Consider the following 25,279-nt stretch of genomic DNA (forward strand, 5'->3'; position numbering starts at 1 on the left):
GTAGCCTCTTTGTGGCCTCTATGAATGCACACAAATGGGTTTAGACTGCGCCTGCGCAGGACTCCTCGGAATCTTCTAGAGCTTAAAAACATGTGATTAGTAGGACGTTTCCCCATGGTGCACATGCTCCGCCTGCCTGTAATAGCTCAGTTCCTTCTTGCTGCCGCTGAGATCAGACTCTCTTGCAATGTCTAGAGTTGTTTTGAATTACCTATTTCAGTTTTTTGATTCTGTTCTGGCTTCCTGACTACCATTTGTGTTTCTGGAGTACTTTGCCCTTTCAACCGGTTTTGTTTATGATTACGATTGCCAGATTTGGATTGACTACCTTTTTGTGATTTCAGGATTACTGACCTTTGGACTGATTACCGTTTCTTATTTGGCTTATGGACTTTATTGTGATTTTTGGCTTTTAATCTATTTCGGCTTTTGACTTGGACTAGCGATCATTGATGTTTTCCTGTGAGTTCTTCTCTTTTTTCCCCTCCCCCCTTCTGTTCCCACTAATTTTTATGGCCTTGTCAGGTCCCTTTAAACGCTGTACATCGTGTGCTAATAAGATTCCCTTCACGGATGGCTACGACCACTGCTTATTTTGTTTAGGGGAGAGGCACCAGACCCACACCTATCCGGAGTGTAAGAAGTTGACCAAGCCTGTCCTTAAGCTCCGCTTACAGTGGCTTCATTCATACTTGTGGGAGAAGTCTTTAACACCCTCAAGGCCGGCAGACATGGAGCCTACCTTGACTCCTGCTCCTCATACTCCTCGTCCTGAGCCTGCTGCCGCCATCCCTTCTCCAAGGGCTTCTTCAGAAGCACCTAAACTGAAAAAGTCTTTGGCATTGATGTCAAGCTCGATACCAAAATCGCCTGCAGTAAAGGATCCTAAGAAAAAGAAAGAGGTGGTTAAGCAGAAAAAGCCTAAATAATCTGCTAAATCTACTCATCCTCGGGAGATCCCTTCAGTTCGAGTTTCTCTTCCATCACCAATATTTGAGGAATTGTCCAGAGAGCTACCAGACTCTCTTTCTGAAGCAAGCGATTCTGTACCTCCACCACAGGCTCAGGCTTCGGTATCGATACCAAGCCTATCTCCCACTTATGGCCATTTTGAGGCTGATGTGATCTCCAGCCTGGCTTAGGCCCATTCGAGCCCTATGTCAATTGGGCGGGCAACAGTAATTCAACTGTCAAACTCGGAGGTGTCGCCACAGCAGTCTCCTCCAAGTAAACAGCTGGCTAAATGTCAGCACATCTCTCCAGCCTGACAGTCTCAGCATCGGGAGGTTATACTTCTTCCTCGTTGGTCTCTTTTTTTAGTTTATATTTTTATTCTTTAAGCAGAAAAACAAATACAAAAATACAAATAATAGTGTTTACTATACACTAAATTCTACCGTGCACCCCATACCCACGGGACCCCATTTAACAATACTTTTAATACGAACTTCCTTTCCAAAATTGTATAGATTATTGTTTAGAAGCTTTCCCCTTTCCTTTCGTTAATACAAATTCAACAAATCTACCCCAAATAGCATAAAAATATTGTAACTTATTTCCTCTCTTTTCATCTTGAGTTCAATAGTCAATTTATCATTTAATGCAATGTCCCATACTTCACCATACCAATCTTCTAATCTAATATCATTTTTGTCTTTTTAAAATCTAGATATTAATATTCTAGCACTTGTCATAAAGTTAGAAATCTATTCCTTTGAATAATAATTAAGATCTATCTTATCAAAATGTGACAACAAAGTAATTTTAGAGTTAAATTCAATATCTTTACCAAATACATCACATATTTCCTTAAAAATCAGTTTCCAAAATTTCTTAACCAATTTACAATCCCACCACATATGATAATAAGTGCCACTTTCTTCATTACATTTCCAACAAGCTTTAGAGTAATCTGAATTTATTATATTCAATTTCAATTTCTTATCGACATTAACCTTAAAACTCTTATCCTCCACATTTTTACCCAATCCTCTATTTTAATTTCTGTCTTTAAATCATTTTCCCAAATTAATTTCAAACCTTCTGTTCCCCTCTCTTTTTCCTTTTGTTCCGAAATTATATTATATATTCTACTTACTACTCCCTTCATCAAAGCATCTTTCTGTATATCTTCATGTGATGATAGAAATTGTTCGTACTTAGTACATTCTCTGCATTTACCATTCGTTTTCAACCAATCATTTGTCCAAGTGTCTAACTGAATATACTATGATAGTTTATTAGTATGAGGTTTAACCATAATCAACTCCTTCAATCTCATATCCTTCAATCTTGCAACACTTTTATCCTTAAACAAATCTACTAAACCCTTTAGATTTGTAGGGAAATTTTCTATTTCAGTCACTAATTTTAATGGTGAAGTTGAGAGACATAGCTTCTCTCTATATCCCATATATTTAACATATTTCTTAAAAAGGGAGTTTTCGTCTGATTTACTGTATTTCTTTTTACTACATTAAACAAGTATTTTTCAACATTCCCATTTATTTCTGAGGATTCCATATCCCATTTTTCTTTTTGTATATAATCTCCCTAATAAATCTTAATTGATTTGCTATATAGTAATTTTTTACATTAGGCATACCTAAACGTCCTTTTGAGGGGGCCTTATACCAATATCTTTTATTTATTCTAGATTTTTTTTACCTTGATTACAAAATCCATTAACTAATCCCTGCCAATACTTGAAATTTTCTTCTTCTAATTGTATTGGGAACATCCTAAATAAAAAGATAATTTTGGTTATATTTTCATTTTAATCATAGCGATTCTCCCAAACCACGATAATTTCAATTTAGAGTACTCTTGCAATTTATCTTTAATATCACTTTTTAGTTTATTAAAATTTTTCTCCTTCAATTTTTGAGTCATTTTAACTATATTCATACCTAAATATTTAATATGATTAGACATTTTAAAACTATATTTATTCATAAACATTTCTTGTTCCTGTTTATTATGATTAAACATCATTATTTGTGTTTTTGCCAATAATAATTAATCGTGTTATTTCCCTAAATTTTTTAAGTGCTTTTTAATATTGTCCATACACTCTAATAGGTTTTTAATAGTCAATAATGAATCATCAACAAATAAATTAATCTTAATTTTATCACTTTTTCCTAATCCCTTAATTAATTCATCATTTCTTATTGCATTAGCTAGCAATTCTATAACCATACAAAACAATATTGGTGAAAGTGGACAGCCTTGTCTCGTACCTCAGCCTAGAAAAATCCATTCTGTTAAACCATCATTAACTATTACTTCTGAAGTATTATCTGAATACAATTGGTCTATAACTCCTATAATTTTTTTTGCCAAACCCCCAACCCCTTATAAGAAGTTTTAGTTGTGGTTCTTCCTCGTCCATCTCAACGCCGGGCATTCTCAGATTATGAGGAGCCTTTATATGTAGAGGCCGATCGAAGGGGTGTTTGACGTCGATACCATGGGGACGACCTCTACCTCAATCCCTATTATGTTGCCAACGATTATGTAAGGTCCAAAAGAGTGTGTTACGTCTATGCCTCTTCTTCTTCCCCATCGCCCTCTCCTCCTCGGTGTCGACATTGAGCTTATTATCAGCTTGACCCTCCGCCATCGAAGATGACTTCACCACCCTCAGAACTATCAGTTCTGAGTTTCTAAGACTGCCTCTCCATACATTCCTCCTAACTCAGGACAGAGGCAAGATCTGTCATCCCGATCTGGAGTCACTTCACCTGATGGTGTGGAGGATTCTCCCAGTGTAAAAGAAGACTTGGACAGAGTTAGAAAACCTACAAAATTGCTATACTCTTATAAATGGTCTATTTTCACCAAATTTACTGCTTCCAGAGGTCTTTTGGCTGTTCCAGTTTAGCTGGATACTCTTCTCACTTTCATCCATTATCTGTTTGATCGAGGTCTGGCCCACTCAACGTTAAAAGTTTATATTTCCACTATTGTTTCATACCAGCCTGTGGGTTCAGAAGCTTCCCACTTATTTTCACACCCAACTTGAAAGGGATTCCTTAGGGGTTTGCGTAACATTCACCCATGTCCGGCTTCCACTCCCTCAATGGTCTCTGCAGGTTGTTTTATGAGCTCTTGCTTGCCCACCTTTCGAGCCCATGACTTCTACTCATCCTAAACTTCTTTAGATTAAAACTTTTTTTCGTGAAGCTATTACTTCTGCACAGAGAGCTAGTTGACTGCCCTTTGGGCTGATGCCCCTTATATACAGTTTCACTCAGACAAGGTTGTCTTATATCCTGACGTGTCTTTTGTCCCTAAAGTGATTTTGAGTTTCCACATTAATCAACCACTAATTCTCCCAAAGTTGTTTCCTAATCCTTCTTCTGATATTGAGCGCATTCTCCATTCCTTAGATGTTCGTCGTGCCTTGGCTTTTTACATTTCCAAAACTTCTCCTAAACTATTTGTCTGCTTCCATGGCCCACAAAAAGGTGTTCCGGCCTCTCCATAGACGGCTTCCAGGTGGATCGTTTCTACTATCACCTTGTGTGTGGGTGCCATTCCCAAGGTTGCTAAGCTGTTGACTTAATCTACAGTAGAGGGCAATCCCTCCTGGATGATGTCACAGCTGCTTCTGAGAGGCATGACTGCTCACCATTCTTCTTCTTTCTCATAGGTGTTAGAGAGCTTGCATAAGTTTCCTTAGGCTGATCATAATGACATGATGTAACCATTGTCCTATATGAACTCTGGAACCTATCTGTATGCTGTCCACTATCTGTGAGCTTGTAAGGATAATAAAAGCACAGTCTTCCTGGGGGCACGGCAGAATTCATTGGGAACCCATTCGGTGTTATTCTGCCTCTTCTACTAGTCACCCACCAGGAGCACTACTGGCAGACATCCCTCTGTGTGGCTTACTTCTTTAACTTCTATCTCTAAGAGACTATTTGCTGTCCTAATTATCTGGTGATCATCACAAAGCCCATGAGCCTTCTCATTTCGTGATCCCAACAACCTTGGCCTATGAACTGGCTGTCAAGGTACCACCAGAGGCATTGAAGGCACACTCCACGAGAACTGTGGCTACTTTGACTGCCTGGTCATGTGCCATTGAGGTCCCTGACATTCGTCAAGTGGCCACATGGTCTACACCATCGACTTTTCTGATGCACTACCATCTGGACGTCAGGGCCAAAAAGGAAGCAAGTTTTGGAAGGGCTGTGCTGACTTCAGTGTTGGCGTGACAGCCCTCCTTCCAGTAAGTGAGCTTGCAAGTCACTCATTTGTGTGCATTCTCAGAGGCCATGAAGAAGAGAGGTTACTTACCTGTAAACATAGTTCTTTGAGTGGTCCTCTGTGAATCCACACATCCTTCCCATCCTCCCTGCTGTCCGTCATGTTGGTTCTTGAACTTTGTTGCTTTTAGAGCCTTGACAGCAGTGGACATTTTGGAACTGAGGTATTATGGGTGGGGAGAGCATGCACACCATGGGGAAATATCCTACTAATCACATTTTTAAGCTCTAGAAGATTCCGAGGAGTCCTGTGCAGGTGCAGTCTAACCCATTTGTGTGGATTCACAGAGGACCACTCAAGGAACTATGGTTACAGATAAGTACCCTTTTTTTATATATTTGAGGAATGTATCAGATCCTTTGAGAAATCTGTTTCCTTCTGCCTGTTTTTTCAAAATGACTAGTGTGTTTCATAGATAGGTCATAATTTTGTAACTGAGTACGTAATAAAAATATATCTATCTGTTTATATTTAAGGTGATGGGGAAAATGTTCTGTGGACTGGTTCAGTCTGGAGCATGGTGTTGTTTTGATGAATTCAACAGGATTGATCTAGAAGTCCTTTCTGCAATTGCTTCACAGATTCAGGCAATCAAAGCAGCTAAAGACAGTCTCACAGTGAGGTACAGTATTCATATTAAATTATTCAGAACTTTTGCAAACAATATATAGCCAAACTAGTTATTACATGAAGATCAATGCAACATTTGCTTGCTGAATACCTCCATGAGTTAGGTATGTGGCTGCAGAGCCACAGGATGGGAATTTGATTCTTCACTGTGCCTCCTGTGAATAGGGCCATCCTGTGTGGCCTTGGGCAAGTTGCATAGTCCCAGGAGAAGGGAATGGTAAACCACTTCTGAGTATCCTCCGTCTGGAAAGCCCTGAAAAGGATACTGTATTTTTCCGTGTATAAAATGACACTTTTCCCTAAAATAATTAGAAAAAATTGAGCAGTCATCTCCTTGTGATTGGGTGGCAGCGACAGTGGTCAATGGGCAGCAGTGAGAGGCAACCAAGCCCGGCTGCTTCTTTGCCTCAATCTCTGCCTCCTGCTGCTGCTGCCTCCACTGCTGGTTGTGCGCTCAGTGATCTTGCAGCCCTTTGATCCCTACTATTTCCTTCCTTTTGCTAAGCCCCATGGCTTAGCAAAAGGGAGGGAAAAGCAGCGGTCAAAGGGATTGTGCAGCCCTTTTATTCCTGTTTTCCCCTTCCTTTTGCTAAGCCACGGAGTTTAGCAAAAGGAAGGGAAAAGCAGGGATCAAATTTTCAAATTTGGGGTTAGAAAAGGTCTTATACATCAGGTCATCTTATAAATGGAAATATACGGTAACTATAAATCAAAATTGATTTGACAGCAGACGATTGGATTGGGTATGCAACTTTACTGTCTTTTCCTCCTCCTCCTTATTAAAAAGATCAGTAACCAAGAAGTCAATTGCTGGGGTAATTTGGAGGCTTCTGCACTATTAGAAAAGCAAGAACACAGTCTGCTGTAAATTCTCTATATTCTATATACATCAATGTAATTATGCCATTTCATTTTTTTTGAAAGAATATATATTTCCTCTCTCCATTGAGCCGCAATATAAAAATAATTTATGTGAGTGTATATAATTGGTTAATGTTAGATGGACAGCCTAGTGAGTTAGGTATCTGGCTGCAAAGCCAACGATTTGGAGTTTGTTTCCCCACTCTTGCATCCCAGAATAAGAGCCAAGCTGTGTAGCTTTAAACAAGCTGTGTAGTTCCAGGGCATCATGAGAAGAAGGGAACAGTAAGCCATTTCTAAGTACGCTGTATTTAGGAAACCCTTCTTCTTCTATAGATTGACAGATCATCCATCTCGTAGTGGGGTTCAGCTTGTTCACCATAAAGGATTAATTCATCAGATTCATAGTGGTGGAATGCTTATGAATTAGTTTCTGTAATTAGATGCACAGGAGTGTTCTGTGGCACAGTGCAAAATTTAACAACTTGGGCTGGTACTCGGACCTCATCACAACATTGATTGAAATAACCTGGCATCAAGTGATGCACATTTAGATTACTCCAGTGGACTTTACATGGGGCTGCCTTTAGAACTAAGAGCTACTTCTAAAACTTTAGTACAAAATATCACAGCAAAAGAACTGACTTGAATCTGGCTTTACAACAATCATATTATGTTAGCATTGTATAATCTTTACCAGCTCTTTGATCTTTTCAAGGGCCGTATGAAATAACTAGTTCTAATCTTCATGGCTTAGTATTTGAAGAAGTGTTTCTTAATCAAAGCCCTCCAAGTATTGCTGCTTAGTTAAAAACATCAGGTAGCTATACATGACTAGGACTTTTCACTCCTCACCATTCTGGAGAGTGCTCCCCAGAAAAGACAGTTTGGTGACTACTTGCGGGTGTGTCTGTGTCTGCACACATTCACACAATAACATGTGAACTATGCAAAGATCTCTTGCATCTGCACAGACCTTTTTATTTAAAAATGTGCTCTGCTTCCTAGTTGTATCTTAAAGACTACTGCATTTTACGCCTTTTTAAAAATCTATTTAGTATTTTTGGGTTTTTGGTAATTTGTTTTAAATTATATTTCAAGTAGCTCTTCATTTTTATTGCATAATAATGGTTTTTATAAAATTTGATTTTGAGATTAACAAAGTTAAATTAAGATATACGTAGGCAAGAAATTCACAAAAATAGGTCAGGACAAGACAATAGCTTTAACACAAACCTTTAAATTTTCTGGGGAAAAAACCTATTTTAAAAATAATTAATATTTGCTGCAGATTTGTACTGGAAGGAAAAGAAATCCGTCTGAAACCATTCTGTGCAATCTTTATTACCATGAATCCTGGGTGAGTGATGACATAGCTTCCATTCCTCTATATAATTACAAGATCTCTCAGTAATAATAACAGCCTTACAAGCCAATGTTCCATCTAGCTAAGCATTACTAATAGTATATTGCTTTCCAGAGTTTCAAATGGGGTTGGATGAGGGAATTTTACAGATCTACTTGTTGACACTTTATAGAACCTGGGTTCTTCATGAAAAGCACATACTCTACTATTGATCTAAGAATATAATGAATACTCACAAATATTCTGATCCGAAATGAAAAGGTATGTCTTGATAGCAATTCTGCTGGCCTGCTTTGTGTGCACAAGGCTGATGATGCTCTCTTTTTGGAAAATGTAATTAAAAACAAATAGTAATAATAATTTAGTACTGTCAGTGACCAAGAAGATAAAAATACATTGTTGAAATAAAATCACATAATATCAGAGATGTGGTGAAGACATGTCACTATCAATGCAGCGTCTGGCTCTTTTACGACCTTAAAGTTAAAAAAAAGTTCTACATTAGCCAGTGGCATTGAGGGATATCAAAGCCTTTAAAACATCACAGCAGTTACATGATATATGATGAAATTAAGAGACACATAAAACCATCAATATGCCACCCCAACTCTTCTAGAAAGTAAGTTAAACAAGACATCTCTAATAAGGGCGGGGGAACTCAAAAGCATTATGTGGTCAGGAGACTGTGGCAAGCTATTATGGCAGCTCAGAATTAGACCACTTTACTAGTAATGTAAGAAGCCTTAGAATATAAAATTCATTGGATCTCCCCGGGAATTTTTGAAAAATAGGGGAGAGAAGTTCCTTATGGAGATCTCAATAGCAATGACAGTATAAGATAACATGCCCCACTCTTACTACTTCACCACCATCACAAGGACATAAACAATCAGAATAGGGTATGCCCTGAAATCTCCCTTCCAAGAGATTAGAAAGCAATACATTATATCTGGCTAAGATAAAAGCTTTTTTAGATTTAGGTGATGTTATACTAGCCATATAGGTGGGAAATATAAAGTTCTTCTTTTTTACAACATTGGATTTGTCCAGTGAACCTAAATGTTCTTGAAGTTTTATGTCCCAGATCCTTTGTTTGACGGCTGATTTGGCATTAGCATTATTAAATATAAAAGTATTCAACTCTCCCCTTCAGGTATTAGTTGTACGTAGGGATCCCTTTTGACCTGAGGAAGTTGAGATTTGGGAGAGGAAATAGCTATTTTCAGACGTTAAAAGCTTCCTTCCATCCTAGCCTCCCAAAAGCTTCCTCGGGTCAAAAGGCATTTCCAGGGAGCCTCAGAACCTGAGGAGGGAATGCATTTCTAATTAAAGATAAAATGTCATGATTAATGAAGTCATCAACACTATCTGTATGGATGGATCTTGCCAACATAATTCAGGCCATTGAGACAACCTCTTGAAACAACTGTCTTCTTCCTCAAGACTGCTTGCTTTTCCATAAAAACAGGACTTTATTTTTGACAGGAGCAGCATTAGCAATTTTTTCTGCTCGGAAAACCTTGGTGGGTACTCTATTGCCTAAATATAGACTGGAAAGGCAATCATGGATCAGCTCTCCTATCACGCAACCAGTTCCATAACCAATCTCAGATGCAGTATGAGAACAGGGTTGTGAAACGTCTGCCAAAGCAAAAAAATACTAACATGGTTGCTCTTTAGCTCTGTATTTAGGTAACAAGAAAATACAGTGGTGCCCCGCATAATGGGTGCCCTGTTTAACGACGAATCCACATAGCGATTAAGTTTTTGCGATCGCTTTTGTGATCGCATAATGATGTTTTAAATGGTAAAACATTGCTTTGCGATGATCGGTAAGCTGTTTCGCTTACCGATTTTCGCATAGCGATGTTTTTAGAACAGCTGATCGGCGGTTCCAAAATGGCCACCGGGTAAAAAACTGGCCGCCTGCTGTGTTTTTGCACCCATTCCTCGCTTACCGGGCAGCGAAAATGGTGGCCGTATGGAGGATTTTTGCATAACGGTGAGTTTTTTGCCCCAAGGAACGCATTAAACGTGTTTTAATGCATTCCTATGGGCTTTTTTTGTTCCGTTTAGCGACGATTCCACATAGCGACGATTTTTCCGGAATGGATTATCGTTCCTATGCGGTGCACCACTGTACAAGGCTTTGTGTAAACATTTTTGTGCATTTTTCATTTTAGAAGTCCCAAAATGCAAAGGAAAAAGGAAATGAAAGAAAGAAAAGAAAAGAAAAAAGTTCCCAAACTCTTATGATCTTGCGTAGTAGAAATAAGACCTTGGAAATTTTTCATTCTCAACCGCGAGATGATTTATATCCCCATGAAGAGCTAGAGCTCAATTCTGTAGTAGTAGGCAACCTTCAGTCTCGAGAGACTATGGTAACGTGCTTTGAATAGAGGTCTTGGAACAGCGTCTAGTGTGGCTGAGTGACAATCCCTTCCACACTGAAGATAAATACAATCTGTCCCCTGTCCAGCTCCCTGATTTTGCTGGGTTTGGGACTGCCTCTTTGCCTCGGTCTGCTGGATAAGTGTTCACCCTAAACCCCACGTACCCTGTGAAGTTAACAGACTGTGGCGAGGCAGCACCTTACTGGCTGGGGGGTTGCTGAGCTTAAGGCAAGCGGTAGCTACCTAGTGAGATGCAATGACCTCTCCAACTGTTGGAAGTAGCCCCTGGCATAATGCTCTACGCCAATTGAGCAAAGACCTATAACCAGTAACTGCTGCTTCCCATGTTATTTTGACACTGTATGTGAACCTGGGTAAAATTATATGGAGGGTAGACCCAAGCAGAAAATCCCCCCTCTCCATGTCACTGAAATAGTCCAATGGAAAGGCAAGAGCCAATACAACTAGTTCCAGCGACGTCACAAGCTGCCTCCGGGACTCCGGCTCCAGATTTTGCCTTGAGGTTAACTCCTGAAGCCTTTTCCATCAGTGGATATAGCCACAAGGCAGTGGAGGTTTGAAATCGGAGTTTTCTTTCTCCTAGATAGACTGCCTTCCAAGGCTAACGAGCCCCATCTGTTTAATCAGATATCTGATATTTTTCTTTAGAGACTGTTATTTCTAGAAAGACAGTTACATTTTCTGTTGCAATTAATTGTTATTTATTTATTTATTTATTGTTTGTTTGTTTGTTTGTTTGTTTGTTTGTTTGTTTGTTTGTTTGTTTGTTTGTTTAGCAACCACCCATCTGGCAGCCAGAGCCACTCTGGGCGGTTTACAATAAATAGACAAACAACAAAATAACAAATTAAGCTTCCATTCATTTTCTAGTACTGTAGGTTTGTAATTGTCATAATTCACAAGATAATTTCACAGAACTATATTGTAAGCCTGAATAGGAAGTGATAATTCTGCAGTAGTAGGATGAGGTCCTGTGTGTTGAGATCAAGGACTACCAATGACTGTAGGGCTACTGCAGTGATTGCATATGCAATACTCTACCTTTGTTAGAAGTCATTTTTTTTATTTTTAATGGATTTTTTACTAATTACTTTCCCCTTTCTTTTAAGTTACAAAGGTCGTGTAGAACTCCCAGACAACTTAAAATCATTATTTCGTCCTGTCTCAATGATGGTACCAGACTATGAACTCATTGCCGAAATAATGCTGTTTTCAGAAGGTTTCAAATCAGCAAAATTAAATGCAGGGAAGATAGTAAATCTTTATCATATTTCCAGCAAACAGCTGTCACAGCAGGTAACATTTTCAAATAGGTATCTATGATAGCCTCCTGCAACAGGACGCTATCATGCCTTTAAAAACTGGCACATGTTATGCATAAGCTTAAACAGACACCACCCATTTTATCAGCTGTATGAAGTGTTATCTCAGGGTGTGATCAGGCAAGAAAGGATTGCATCTGATTGTACCAAAAAGGCTCAGTTTGCTTGGAGCTATCTAAAGTGAACATTCCATTTCTTGCTGTATCATCTGGAAAAAATGGCTTATAAGAAAAAGAGGGCTGCAGTCCTCTATCTACTTACCTAGAGCTAAGCTCCATTTAACTCAATGGGATTGCTTCTAAATAGGCCTGCATATTATTGTGCTGCACTTCCACAAATTGTCATTTAAGTGACATAGGCTGGGACAGGGACATGGATTCTATCTTCCTTCAGAATAATTATATATCCACTGTCTCTAAAAGAATTAATTATGGATCAGTACTTTATTCTGTAGTAAGCAGGTAGAAATGTTTTAATTCCTTTAAAATGTAATGTGAATAACACACAGGAATGTTCAGAAAACAACAGGCAACTATTTCTAAATATGGCAGTGAAAAGAAGAGTTATCAGAGTTCTTAAATATATAGTTTGCATGTAGGTCTTGCGTGATGAGATCTTGACCAAAATCCTTGCACTGGTAAATTACTGCTAATTGAGTCAATGCTTTGATTCCTTATTGCACACTAGAAAGGTGGCTTGGCATGCAAGCAGGTGTCCAAGCAGTGATTTGTTAATGGGGAGTAGTTTGCTATTGTTACGCATTGCTCTTTTACCAGTGTAATTACACAACAGGTTTTAGGCATTATAGTCCAAATCAAATCACAAGTACAATTTAAACAAGTACAATTTAAACACAAGTACAATTTTCCTCTAGCACAGTAGGTTTTCAGTCCCAAATGCTCGTTGTATTTTTAAATTGGAGTGGAATGAGCCACACTCACACAGGCCCCATATACTATCAGTGAGAAACCAGAGGATCAAGAATGTTAAACAAACCATTAAAAATAAAGGGAAAACTCCTCATCTTGTGGGTACTTAGGCAGGGAGCACATCAATGATTAGTGAAGTTCAGTGAGAGAAAACCTTGTTAATATTACAGTGAAATTGTTAAAATAAGTTTTAATTTTTAAAATAAGCCGCCCAGAGTGGTTGACCAGATCAGATGGGCAGGATATAAATCAAATAAATAAATAAATAAGTTAGAATGTTAATTTACTGACAATTAGTCCATTAAAAAAACAAATGAATTAAAATTGAACGAATTAAAATTGAGCAAATTAAAATTAACAAATTATTTCCAGTTCTTCTTCGTGGTCTCTGTGAATGCACACAAATGGATTGTTCTGTGCCTGCGCTGAATGTCTTGGAAGATTCTAGAGTTTAAAAGTACAAAGTTAGTGGGACGTTCCCCTGTGGAGCACATGCTCCACCCAGCTAAGATTCCCCTCAGTTCCTTTTTTCCGCCGTGCTGATCGGATCTCCAGAAGAATAGAGCATGTTTCTGAACAATTTTTAGCAACTATATTAGTAGTTCCTCTTTTAATCACTTAAATTGATAGCTTTCTATTTTCCAATCAACTAATCGATGTTCCCCTGTCAGTTAGTTTTGTTTCTTTGCCTTTCCTGCTTTTGGCTTCCTGCCCCTCCCCCCATCTCTTTAACCGCCTCTCCCTCTGTTTCCCGCTCTTTATGGCCTCAACACATTATTTAAAAGGTGTGTCAGCTGTTCAAATAAGATCCCATTATCTCTGATGGCCACAAATGCTGTTTATTCTGCTTGGGCGAGTAACACCCAACCCATTCTTGTGCGGCATGTAAAAAACTGAGCAAGCCAGCACCTAAGCAAAGGCTCCAAAGGCTCCTATCTCACCTTTGGGAGACAACCATGAGCAAAAAAGGTGAAAGGAACCATCATTTACCACTGGCTCATGCTCCAGTGTCAACTGGTAGCCTATCTCCCTACACTGGCCTCTCAATGGCTGATGCACCATCCAGCCAGGCCTCGGCCCATCGTAGCCCTGCATCAGGGTAGGTGATTGAAATCTAACTTTCAGGATCGGACTCTCATCAAAACTCTCCCCGAAAACATCAGGAGAAATGGAAGCATATTTATCCTCCTCGAGATATGCCTCCGTACGGAGAGTACTACCAGTATACCAATTTCCCACAGTACCATCTGTGTGCTTATGAATTATTCCAGAAACCATCTGTAATTAATAAACTAGTTCGGTTGAAACATCAGTACTGGATGGACCTTCGTCTTTTTTAAGTAAGCTACGTTGATAAATAAGATCACCTGGTGGCAGTGTATCAGAGGGTGTGCTGAGGTACCTTGTGAGCTCTGTGTTTGGGTAACAAACAGGGGCCATGAGGGCAAATGTCACACCATCATTTTGACGTGGAGGAAGGTTTCCCGTATTGCGATCCATATCACATGGAAGCACACGAAGGTCATTTATATTATCAAGGACCAAAGTGATATGCACTACCTTACCAACAAAGATATCCTCAGTCACCATCTCCATTGCCACCACACCACTGACACTGCTCCCAACTCAAGGATAGAAAACCTTCCCTTCGACAGCACAAGTCTCTTTAATCAGAAAACAGATGAGAATATGGAAAATCTTTTTAAAATACAGAAAACAGCAAGATCATACACCAACCAACAATCCTTTCAATACCAACGGCCTCAATACAGACTGACTCAATTCTATCCACTATCATTTCAATGACAATCATATCAGAGATTCCAGCCATATTGACAGTTCAGATCAAAACTAGTTAACAGGTCCTTTCAAGGTCCACCACCATCAACGTCATCCTTTTGGAATCGAAATCAGTCCCATCGACACCAGCCTTTTTGAAAACTCCAGATAAAGGGGAGAATGGTTGTGATAGAGCTACAGGACACTTACTTCTATATTTCAATCCATCCATCTCATCAAAAATTTCTCAGATTCCAATTCGACAATATCGTGTACCAGTTCTGTTCCGTACCATTCGGACTTTCCATGGCACCGAGTTCTTTCACAAACTGCATGGCACCAGTTGCATTGCATCTCTGCCTCCAGGAGAGCCATAGACGACTGGCTGATAGTTGCGACGTCGTACCACAATGCCATGAGAGCTAAAACCATCATGCTCGACACACTTCAGAACCTCGGACTCAAAGTAAACTATACAAAATCTCATCTCGAACCAGCACCGACAGTCACCTACACCTGAGCCCTCTTCGGCTTCATGAAAGCCAGGGCCTTAATCCCCCTGGAACGAGTTATAAGGTTAAAGAAGGCAATTTGCCCCTTTCGATCTCAAACATCCATTCCAGCCCATCATATTCAACACCTCCTTGGGCTCATGACATCAACAACATCGGTAATCCAGCATGCCCCGACTCAAAATGAGATCGCTTCAATCGGGGTACTTGCCACTATTCAACCCAGTGATAGACCACCCATCCATGAAATTGACTGTGACACCAGAGTTAGCCAGTCAACTCACTTGGTGGACATTGATGTCGAACCTCCATGTTGGACGGCCATTCCTGCTTTTCCATCTGACAGTGCAGGTCACTATATTCGCGAAGGCTTTCACGGCCGGGATCTAATGGTTGTTGTGGGTTTTTGGGGCTCTTTGGCCATGTTCTGAAGGTTGTTCTTCCTAATGTTTCGCCTGTCTCTGTGGCCGGCATCTTCAGAGGACAGCACAAAGTGCTGTCCTCTGAAGATACCGGCCACAGAGACTGGCGAAACGTTAGGAAGAACAACCTTCAGAACATGGCCAAAGAGCCCCAAAAACCCACAACAACCATCAGTGCAGGTCACCATTGACTCCAGCCCGTCCGGCTGGGGAGCACATTGTCTTCATCAAGAAAATCATAACCTATGGACAAGACAAGAACAATCACTTCACATCAACCGTCTCAAGCTCTTAGCGATCATCAGAGCTTTCCATGCCTTTCTTCCAATCATCAAAGGTCAAGTGGTGCAACTGGCAACAGACAATATAACTGCCCTATATTATGTAAAAAACCAGGGAGGAACACATTCTTTATTCCTCCTGTACCTAGCCCTCAACCTGTGGGAATGGTGTTACCAACATCGCATCTTCCCTATTGCAGTACATATTTCCACGGACGACAATTACATAGCAGATCATCTTAGCTGTATAACATTGAGGACTCACAAATGGTCCCTCAAGGATACCATTTTCTATCAACTCTGTTGCCATTGGAGAGTATCTACCATCAATGTCTTCACTTTGAGTGCGAATGCAAATATGGTGTCTATTGCTCTCAAGCCGGAGCAGATGAGAACTCCATCAGGGACGCGTTCATGACAGATTTGAACAGTGAATTATTTTATCGATTCTCACCAATACCACTCATACAATGGACAATTATCCACCTCTGACACTTTCAGTCGAATGCGATCGTCTTCACTCCCTGGTGGCCAAGGCATACGTGGTTAACTCACCTCAGGTTGATGTCGACGGACTCATTTAGACTCTCTCTGGTTCCCGACCTCCTAACTCAGAACGATGGGATGGTCTACTATCCAGACCTTATATTGTTGAACTTGACAGCTTGGAGGATACTCCTGCCTTGAAGCGCATCTTGGATTGAGCGTGAATACCATCAACTCAGCTTCTATATGCAAATAAGTGGAAAGCCTTCCTTAATTATATGTTAATAAATACCCGTTTCCTTGAAGACATTACTTACATTCTTACTCCATCTCTTCGAATCTGGACTCTCTCATTCCACTTTAAAAGTCTTTATCAGCCATTATTGCCCATCAACCAGATAACTCCACGTCAGCAAAAGTTTTATCTCACCCTATGGTTAAAAAATTCCTCAAAGGACTCCATAACAGCTGTCCACCACGTCAACGTATTATTCCCCAATGGCCACTACAAATTGTCCTTAATGCGCTCATGTGGCCACCATTCGAACAAATGGCCTCTTCAAATCTTCTCTAAAGACATATTTTCTGGTGATTATAATATCTGCTAAAAGAGCCAGTGAGCTTGCTGCTGTTCGTTCTGATCTGCCCTTTATCCAATTTCATCCAGACAAGTTGACTTTGTATTTTGATGTCTCTTTTCTGCCCAAGATTGTATCAGAATTTCATCTAAATCAACCAATTATATTTCCATCATTTGGAAATATCCAAATGTCCTCTGAAGATGCCAGCCACAGAGACTGGCGAAACGTTAGAAAGAACAACTTTCAGAACACGGCCAAAGAGCCCAAAAAACCCACAACAACCAATTATATTTCCATCATTTTTCCCATCACCATCAACCTCTCTAGAGCACATGCTTCACATGCTTCACATGCTAGATGTAAGATGCTCTCTTGTATTTTATATTGACAGAACTAAGGCTTTCAGGAAAACTAACAGGCTTTTCATATGTTTCCATGGACCTCACAAGGGAGGCCCAGCCTCATCACAATCCACTTCCAAATGGATAGTCCAAATTATTTCTCTGGCATATGAACTATCAGGCAGACCACCTCCTGATCATTTGAATGCACATTCTGCTAGAACGCTGTCAACACCTACTGCAACACCTATCGCAAAGGGTAGCATTAATGGGAATTTTAAGCAACCCTTCCACCTGCCAGGGAATCAGTCCAGCTGAGGCCCCAAAAGTAGAAGGCCTACAGCTAGACTGGAAAGGTCCAGCTTGGGCATGGATTGGTGTTGGGTTGAAGAGCATTTTCCTGCACATGGTATTATCATTGGGAAATAGATTGTACTGAATCTCTCCAGAAGTGATCTAAATTGTAATTTATTTCTCTGTGTGATCATACCCTAAGACTGTGGTAGTGTGGAGATAAAACAAAGTGTGCTATGAGGCATAGAGGGAAGAGGGGATTGTGACATAATTGATTAAAACAAGTGCTGAAAGCCATTTCTAGCAGTAGACTCCTTCTGAGTACAAGTGGCTCTCAGTTTGCTTTCAGCTGCATCCATCTGACCTATAACAAATGAAAAGCTGAAACTGCTTGTGCTGTGAATTAACTTACTCTCCTCTCTTGCCAAATATTCTATAATATTATAGCAAGAGCAGGGTACAACATTTTTAAAAAGAATACTTTTCTTGTTCTATGATTTCTAGGACCATTATGATTTTGGTATGAGAGCCATAAAAACGGTATTAATAAGAGTTGGTCAGAAGAGACAAGAATTAAAAACTCAGTAAGTATCATTTAGTCACATAATGTATAACTATCAATATTTCTTGAGATTAGATTATATGTATAGAGCTTTAGAAGAAGTGGCTAGAGAAATCAGAATCATGCTACAGAATCCATTTCATATTTACATGGAAATAAATCACACTGGTAAAAATCTTAGTGGAGGTCTGATTTGGTTTACAACTCACCTTTTTCGTGGTCTCTGTGAATGGTTTTGTCCACTCAGAGATGGGTTAGTTCACTCCTAAAGATGGTGATCAAACAATGTCTTTGCTGAAATGAACCAGCCCACCCTAAAAGTGTTCTTATTTACACCTTTTTGGTCCCTGTTAGGGGTTACTACTTTTTTTTACTACTTAGACTAAGACACATCCTTCTTCTTCAAGATCTAATAGTCACATTAGCAAAAAGACATAGATCGTTCTAGGTAGGATTGCTGTTTTTGTTTGTTTCCAGTGTGCAATCACTGGAAATGAACCAAAAACAATCCTTCCACTGCCAAATTACCAATACAGAGGGGTCTTGACTTGAGAACTTAATCCGTATTGGAAGGTGGTTCTCAAGTCAAAAAGTCTGTAGGTCAAGTCTTCATTGACCTACAGTGCATTGAAAACCGATTAATCCCGTAACAGGCCGTTTTTGTTCCATTTTGGTTTTTTTCTGGTCTGTAAGTCAAATCTCAGTCTGCAAGTCAAACCTAAACTTTGCGGCCAGAGAAGTCTGTAACTCAAAAAGTCTGTAAGTCAAGCCATCTGTAAGTCAAGGGTCCACTGTACTGTGAAGTGGCTTAAGAATAAAGCCACTTCAGTGTATTAGAAAATTAAACAGTTCCTCGGCTCTGTGGATGAATGAAAAACATCCTCCTGGAAGTGGGAGGAAACAGGAGACGGCAACGAGGGGGATTTTTGTCAATTGCTTCAGTGTATGCTCTCTTGAAATTAGATGGACTTAGATGTTTGGACCCTGAATCATATAGGTTCTATATATTTTGGAGGAACATTTGTATTCCATTCCAGAAAATTGTATTCTTGTCCACAGGGTTAGGTACAATTCTATTTTTATTTAAAGAAAGCATTTTCAAAATGTTATGTGCTGTCAAGTCTCCTCTGACTTATGGCAACCCTGTGAATGAGCAACCTCTGAAATGTCCTATTTACAGCCCTACTTAGATGTAGCAAACTCATAGAACCAAAATTTTGATTCTGTCATTATGTAAAAGAGTCAGACATAGGGCTATGATCTAACCATGTGTATTCCATTATGAGTTTAGACTTATAGCAGAATCACGCAGAGCAGAATGGTCAAAGCTGAGAAAGCAGACTAAGACACATCCTTCTTCTTCAAGATTTAATAGTCACATTAGCAAAAGGACATAGATCATTCTAAGGATGGTGGGCAGAGAAATTTTAGATGGTCAGCTCCTGGGTAGCAAAAGTAGTAGAAAGTGACACTGGAAGAGGATCTTTCATAAAAATGGAAATTACATTCAAGCTAACCCCTGTTAGTACTGCTCAGCATAAGACAATGATAAATGGAACTTTTGTCTTAAAATCTTATGAGACAACCAAAGGAAACAAGAGATAATGTTAGAATCTGAGACTCGCAATTTGGAAGGCCCTCAGTCAGCTACTGTGAAAGACTGAACTCAAGAGAAAGACCTAATATGATTGCCACTGACTATTGACTCATTAAAGGAAGCTCTGGCCTTTAATTTAAAAATCTGAGCAGGGTCATTAATGATAGGACCTTTTGTTGGCAAAAACTGGAAATTATTTTATCTATTTATTCATTTTATTTATGTACTGCCCCATTAGTATAAGCATTATTCTGGGCAGTTTATAGGTTAAAATTTAAAACCTCACAAAATCCCACATAATATAATACCATATTTTTCCATTATAAAATGACACATTTTCCTAAAATAATTAGAGGAAAAATTGAGGGTTGTTTTATACATGCAAGTAAGGAGGGGGGGAGGGATCAAAGTGCTTTGGTCCCTGCTTTCCCCCTCCACTTTATTTTCTAAAAGTGGAGGGGGAAAGCAGCTTTTTGCAAAGAAAGTGGAGGGGGAAAGCACTTTCCTCACAAAAAATGCAGGGGGAAAGCGATACTTTCTTTCCCTCTCCATTTTCTTGAGAGGAAAGTACTTTTCCCCTCCATTTTCTTCACAAAAAGCTGCTTTCTCTCTGCACTTTCTTTACAAAAAGCTAGTTTCCCCCTCATAAAAAGTGGAGGGGGAAGCAGCTTTTTGCAAAGAAAGTGAGGGGGGAAAGCACTTCCCTCACTTTCCCCCTCCACTTTCTTGCGAGGAAAGTGCTTTCCCCCTCCACTTTCTTTGCAAAAATCTGCTTTTCCCAGCCACTTTTTGTGAGTGGGAAAGCAGCTTTTTGCAAAGAAAGAAATTTTGGGCTAGAAAAGTGGGGGTGTCTTATACATGGAAAAATACGGTATATTCTGGGGAAAGCAGAAATATCCATTAAAATTAGTGTATTTTAAATAGACACTGTTAATTCCCAGTGTGGTGTAGTGCAAGGCTCCCCAACCCCCAGACCTTTGAACAATTGGGCCACAGAGACAGATCTTCACAGGCAGAAGGAATGCGCATATACGTGCATATGCAAGTGCACTCTGGCCCACCTACAAGCATGAATGCACACACACATTCCCCCTTCTGCACACACACATGGACAGCCAACCACCCCCGCATGCATGCCGTCCCTGACATGCACACATGTTCCCCCGCACGCACAGATGCATGCACACATGCACACACACCTGCACAAACACACGAACGCCACACCACTGCCCCCAGTCCTTGGGAGAATGGTCTTCTATGAAACCTGTCCCTGGTGTTAAAAAGGTTGGGACCACGGGTGTAGTGGATCGAGTGGTGGACTAAGACTGTAGAACAGCGTTCAAATCGGCACTCAGGCATGGAAACTGCCACTCCTTAAATATTTCACTTAACCTGGTAGTCCTATTAAGGTTGCTAAAAGTCAGTTCTGACTTGACAGCATGGAACACACAGACAAATAAACACAGTCAAAGGCCAAAAACACACACAGTGTTGGCATTACAACACCAATGTGATAGAAATTTCCCTTGGCCTTCCTGCAGTTCCTTAAAAACCCACTCCAGAGGACTTCCTTGCCTTCTGGAGTAAGATTTTGGGATGCAGAGAACAATAGAAACAAGATATCACTCCTTCCTGCTTCCACAAGCGCATGTTCAGCACTGGATCCTATATGATGGTTCTGAAGACCAAATGAGACACAGAAAGATTCAAGATTAATTTTTAAAGTCGTTATTTTTTTTAAAAGTTCAGACAGCTGCATCACCCTTCCTTTTTCTTCCTTAGCTTCCTCTCATCTTGTCGTAATTTTTCCTTTGTATGATTTATTTAACCGTATTGTTGTTGTTTATTGTTGTAAGCCGCCTAGAGTAATCTTGGTTGATTAGATAGGCGGGATATAAATAAAATAAATAAAAATAAATAAATAAATAAACCATATTGAGGGAGCAGCGCTGATGGAATAGATTATCTTGTGCACCATTTTCTGATCTCCCTCTTTCCCCCTCTCCCACACATGCATGCACATACCTGCAATTTTGTCATTCAGAAACATTTGGTTGTTTTGAACTTTTAAAAATATGATTTATTGTTATGTGCTATTAAGTCATATTGTCCTTTCATAACTCTAATCGGGTTTTCAAGGTGCATTATGTGAGATATTAAGAAGTGATTTTAACATTGGCCACACACACAACCAGTGAGTTTCTATGTCTGAGTAGATATTTGAATCCTAATTCTCAAGACAGTGGTACCACATCTGTATGTTATTTAGTGATGTGTAAATGCTTACAGTAAATAATCTGACTGTTTTCTATTACTATTCTTGAATTTCTTTCACATTTTATGTAGTAATAAAAGGAAAAGATTTTCTGCAGCAGAAGAAACTCTAATCATAATGAGGGCACTAAAAGAAGTTAATTTACCAAAGTTTCTTGCTCATGATGTTTCACTGTTTGAGGACATAATGACAGATCTGTTCCCAGAGATGAAAGTTCCGAAAGTGAACCCCAAACGACTAGAGGTAATGAAACATGCACTTTCCTGGTGTAAATTCACAGAAAAACATTTTAGTTTAAAACAAGTTTCTAAACATTCAGGCCAGGGCCATAACTAGGCTGATATATAAGAATTATTTGTTGTCAAATTGATTCTGAATTATGATAACTTTTCCAGGATTTTTTAGATAGAGTACTCAGAAGTGATTTGCCATTCATTTCTTTTTCATCAATATAGAACACAAACTATTATTCATTATCATATTTTTGAAGTGTTGTTATGATTATAATACTTTTTTTAAATCTTAGAGTGCAGTATCTCTTGCAATACAACATTTATGCTTGCAGTCCTTGGAAAGCCAGATAGAGAAAGTTATACAGTTTTACAACCAGCTTATGGTAAGTGCAATAAAAAGTTTTTGTTCAAATGTGTTGCAGAAGTTAAATATCCAAGTAGAAAATAGACAAAATCTTGCTGATAAGCATAATTAATTGCAGTGGAATAGGGCCATTGAATCAATAGGGATGTAATGAGTCAGCTCTATCATAAGTTCTTTTCATCCAAATAGGCTTACTCTAACTGCAATTTACTTTATCACAGTAAATATTTTGGCCATTGTGTGTTCATGATTTTCCAGAAATACCTTATATTACAATCAATATACAGTGGTGCCTCGCTTAGCGATGTTAATTCGTGCCGAAAAAATCGCTGCTAAGCGATAACATTGCTATGCGATATTAAAAAGCCCATAGAAACGCATTGAAACCTGTTCAGTGCGTTCCTATGGGCTTAAAACTCACCGCTGAGCAAAGATCCTCCATAGCACTGCCATTTTTGGTGCCTCTAAAGCGAGGAATCCGTGCCCTGCGATCATCGCAAAGCGAAAATACCCCATAGGGACCATCGCAAAGCGATCGCTTTTACAATCGCAAAAACTCCGTCACAAAGCGGAGCGATCGCTGTATTTATATAAACTGGTAGAAATAAGAATATAAAAACAGCCAGATTGGATCAGACCGGAGGTTAGTTCAATATTCTATTCACACAGTATCCAGATTGCAAATAAAAACAAAACAATCCCCCCAAAATCATATGCTGCTTATTTAAAACTGTGCTGCTTATTTATTTATTTACCAGAAATTTTTTTAGCCACGTCATCACCAATGATCACTGAGTGGTGTACAACAATATTAAAACTTTAAAAACATTAAAACCATTAAAAATAGGCAATATTATAATAATACCCTATATTAAAACAATCATTAAAACATTAATATTAATAAATCCTGCTGCTTATATGGCCAGCTAAAGAATACTATTTAATTAAAATGCTGGTTAAACAGAAAAGTCTTTGCCAGGCACTGAAAAGCCAAAAGTATTGGAGCCAGGCAGATCTTTATGGGGGGGGTGTTCCAAAGTTAGGGGGCAACAGCTGAGAAGGCCCTATTTCGGCATGCCATCCCCCTCACCTCTTTCAGGGATGGCACCTTCAGAAAGGCCTCTTGGCCTGATCTTAGAGGATGGGCAGGCTCGTATGGAGTAACGCGGTCCTTTAGGTAACCAAGTCCTAAGCCGTTCAGGGCTTTATGTGTCAAAATAAGCACTTTGAATTGGGCCCGAACAGCAACCGGCAGCCAGTGTAAATTTTTCAGAACCACCGTGATATGAGTCCATGCAGCGGCACCACTTACTAGCCGCACAGCCCAGTTCTGTGTCAGTTGCAGTCACCAGACCATCTTCAAAGGCTACTCCATGTATAGTGCATTGCAGTAGTCCAATCTGGTTCTTACCAGTGCATGTGTCAATGTTGTCAGGCTCCACTCATCCAGGTAAGGGCAAAGCTGATATATTCTCCAAAGCTGTAAGAAGGCACCCCTGGACACCAAGTCCACCTGGGCTTCCAAAATCAGACCCGGGTCAAGGAGCACCCCCAAGCGGTGGACCCTGTCCTTTAGGGGGAGTGTAACCCCGTCTAGGCAGGGAAATGGCCCTTTAACCTATCTGGCGGAGCACCTACCAGCAGCACTTCCAACTTGTCTGGATTGAACCTCAGTTTATTGACCCTTATCCAGTCCATTATCAAGTACAGGCATGGGTTCAGAACGGTGACTGCCACACCTGGATTGGTAGAAAATGAGAGGTAGACCTGGGTTTCGTCAGCATATTGTTGACTCCTCAGCCCAAACCTCCTAACGACCTCCCCCAGTGGTTTCATGTAAATATTGACACAACCGCCATGGATCAGAGCCACTGTCCCCCAGCATCACCTTCTGGACTCAATCAGCCAGGTAGGCGCGGAACCATCATAAAATGATGCCTCCCATTCCAGCCAATCTGTCCAGAAGGACACCATGTTTGATGGTGTCAAAAGCCATTGAGAGGTCCAGGAAAATCAACAGGGATTCATTTTCCTTGTCTTTCTCCCGGCAAAGGTCATCAAACAGGGTGACCAAGGCAGTCTCCATCTCATAACCTGGCCTGAAACCCAATTGAAATAGATCTAGATAATTTGTTTCATCCAGGAGAGTCTGGAGCTGCTCAGCCATCACACATTTCAACACCTTGCCCAGAAAAGGGAGGTTTGCCACTGGTCAGTAGTTGATCATTAGACCTGGGTCCAGATTAGGCTTTTTAAGGAGTGGGCGAATCACTGCCTCCTTTAACAGAGCAGGGACCACTCCCTCTCTTAACAAAGAGTTGATGACCTCCAGGATCCAGGTGCGAACCCCCCTGGCAGATTCCTATATTAGCTATGATGGGCTGGGCTCGAGTTGCATAGTGGTGGCACAAACCGATCCAAGCACCCTGTCCACATCCTCGGGTTGTAGCAACTGAAACTCATCCAATAAATAATGACATAAGTCCAGAGCACTGGACACAACCATAGGCTCCGCATCAAAAGTGGAATCCAACTCTTTGTGAATCTGAGCAATTTTCCCCCTCAAAGTGTGTAACAAATTCTTTACAGCAAGCCACTGAGCAGTCCGGGACCTCCACTGAACAATTAGGCTGAAGAAGGTCCTGGACCAGTCGAAATAGCTCTACTGGACGACAAGCCAAGGAAGCAATACGACTGGAGAAATGCTGGTGTTTTGCCAGCCATATCTCCACAGAGTAGGCCCGATAATG

The 25,279-nt window shown here is 40.0% G+C and overlaps 1 protein-coding gene across 1 annotated transcript in view; it reads left to right on the top strand.

Moving 5' to 3' along the window:
- Nucleotides 1–25,279, top strand: part of DNAH14 (dynein axonemal heavy chain 14) — a 334,274-nt gene that overhangs the window by 114,500 nt on the left and 194,495 nt on the right. Inside the window, 6 exon segments of the mRNA XM_072989973.2 lie at nt 5,757–5,902; nt 8,063–8,131; nt 11,661–11,847; nt 18,003–18,082; nt 22,004–22,175; nt 22,459–22,548. Coding sequence (XP_072846074.2) covers nt 5,757–5,902; nt 8,063–8,131; nt 11,661–11,847; nt 18,003–18,082; nt 22,004–22,175; nt 22,459–22,548 — 744 coding nt within the window.

This window comes from Pogona vitticeps, chromosome 1, assembly GCF_051106095.1.
Source record: "Pogona vitticeps strain Pit_001003342236 chromosome 1, PviZW2.1, whole genome shotgun sequence".
In the NCBI taxonomy this organism is placed as follows: domain Eukaryota; kingdom Metazoa; phylum Chordata; class Lepidosauria; order Squamata; family Agamidae; genus Pogona; species Pogona vitticeps.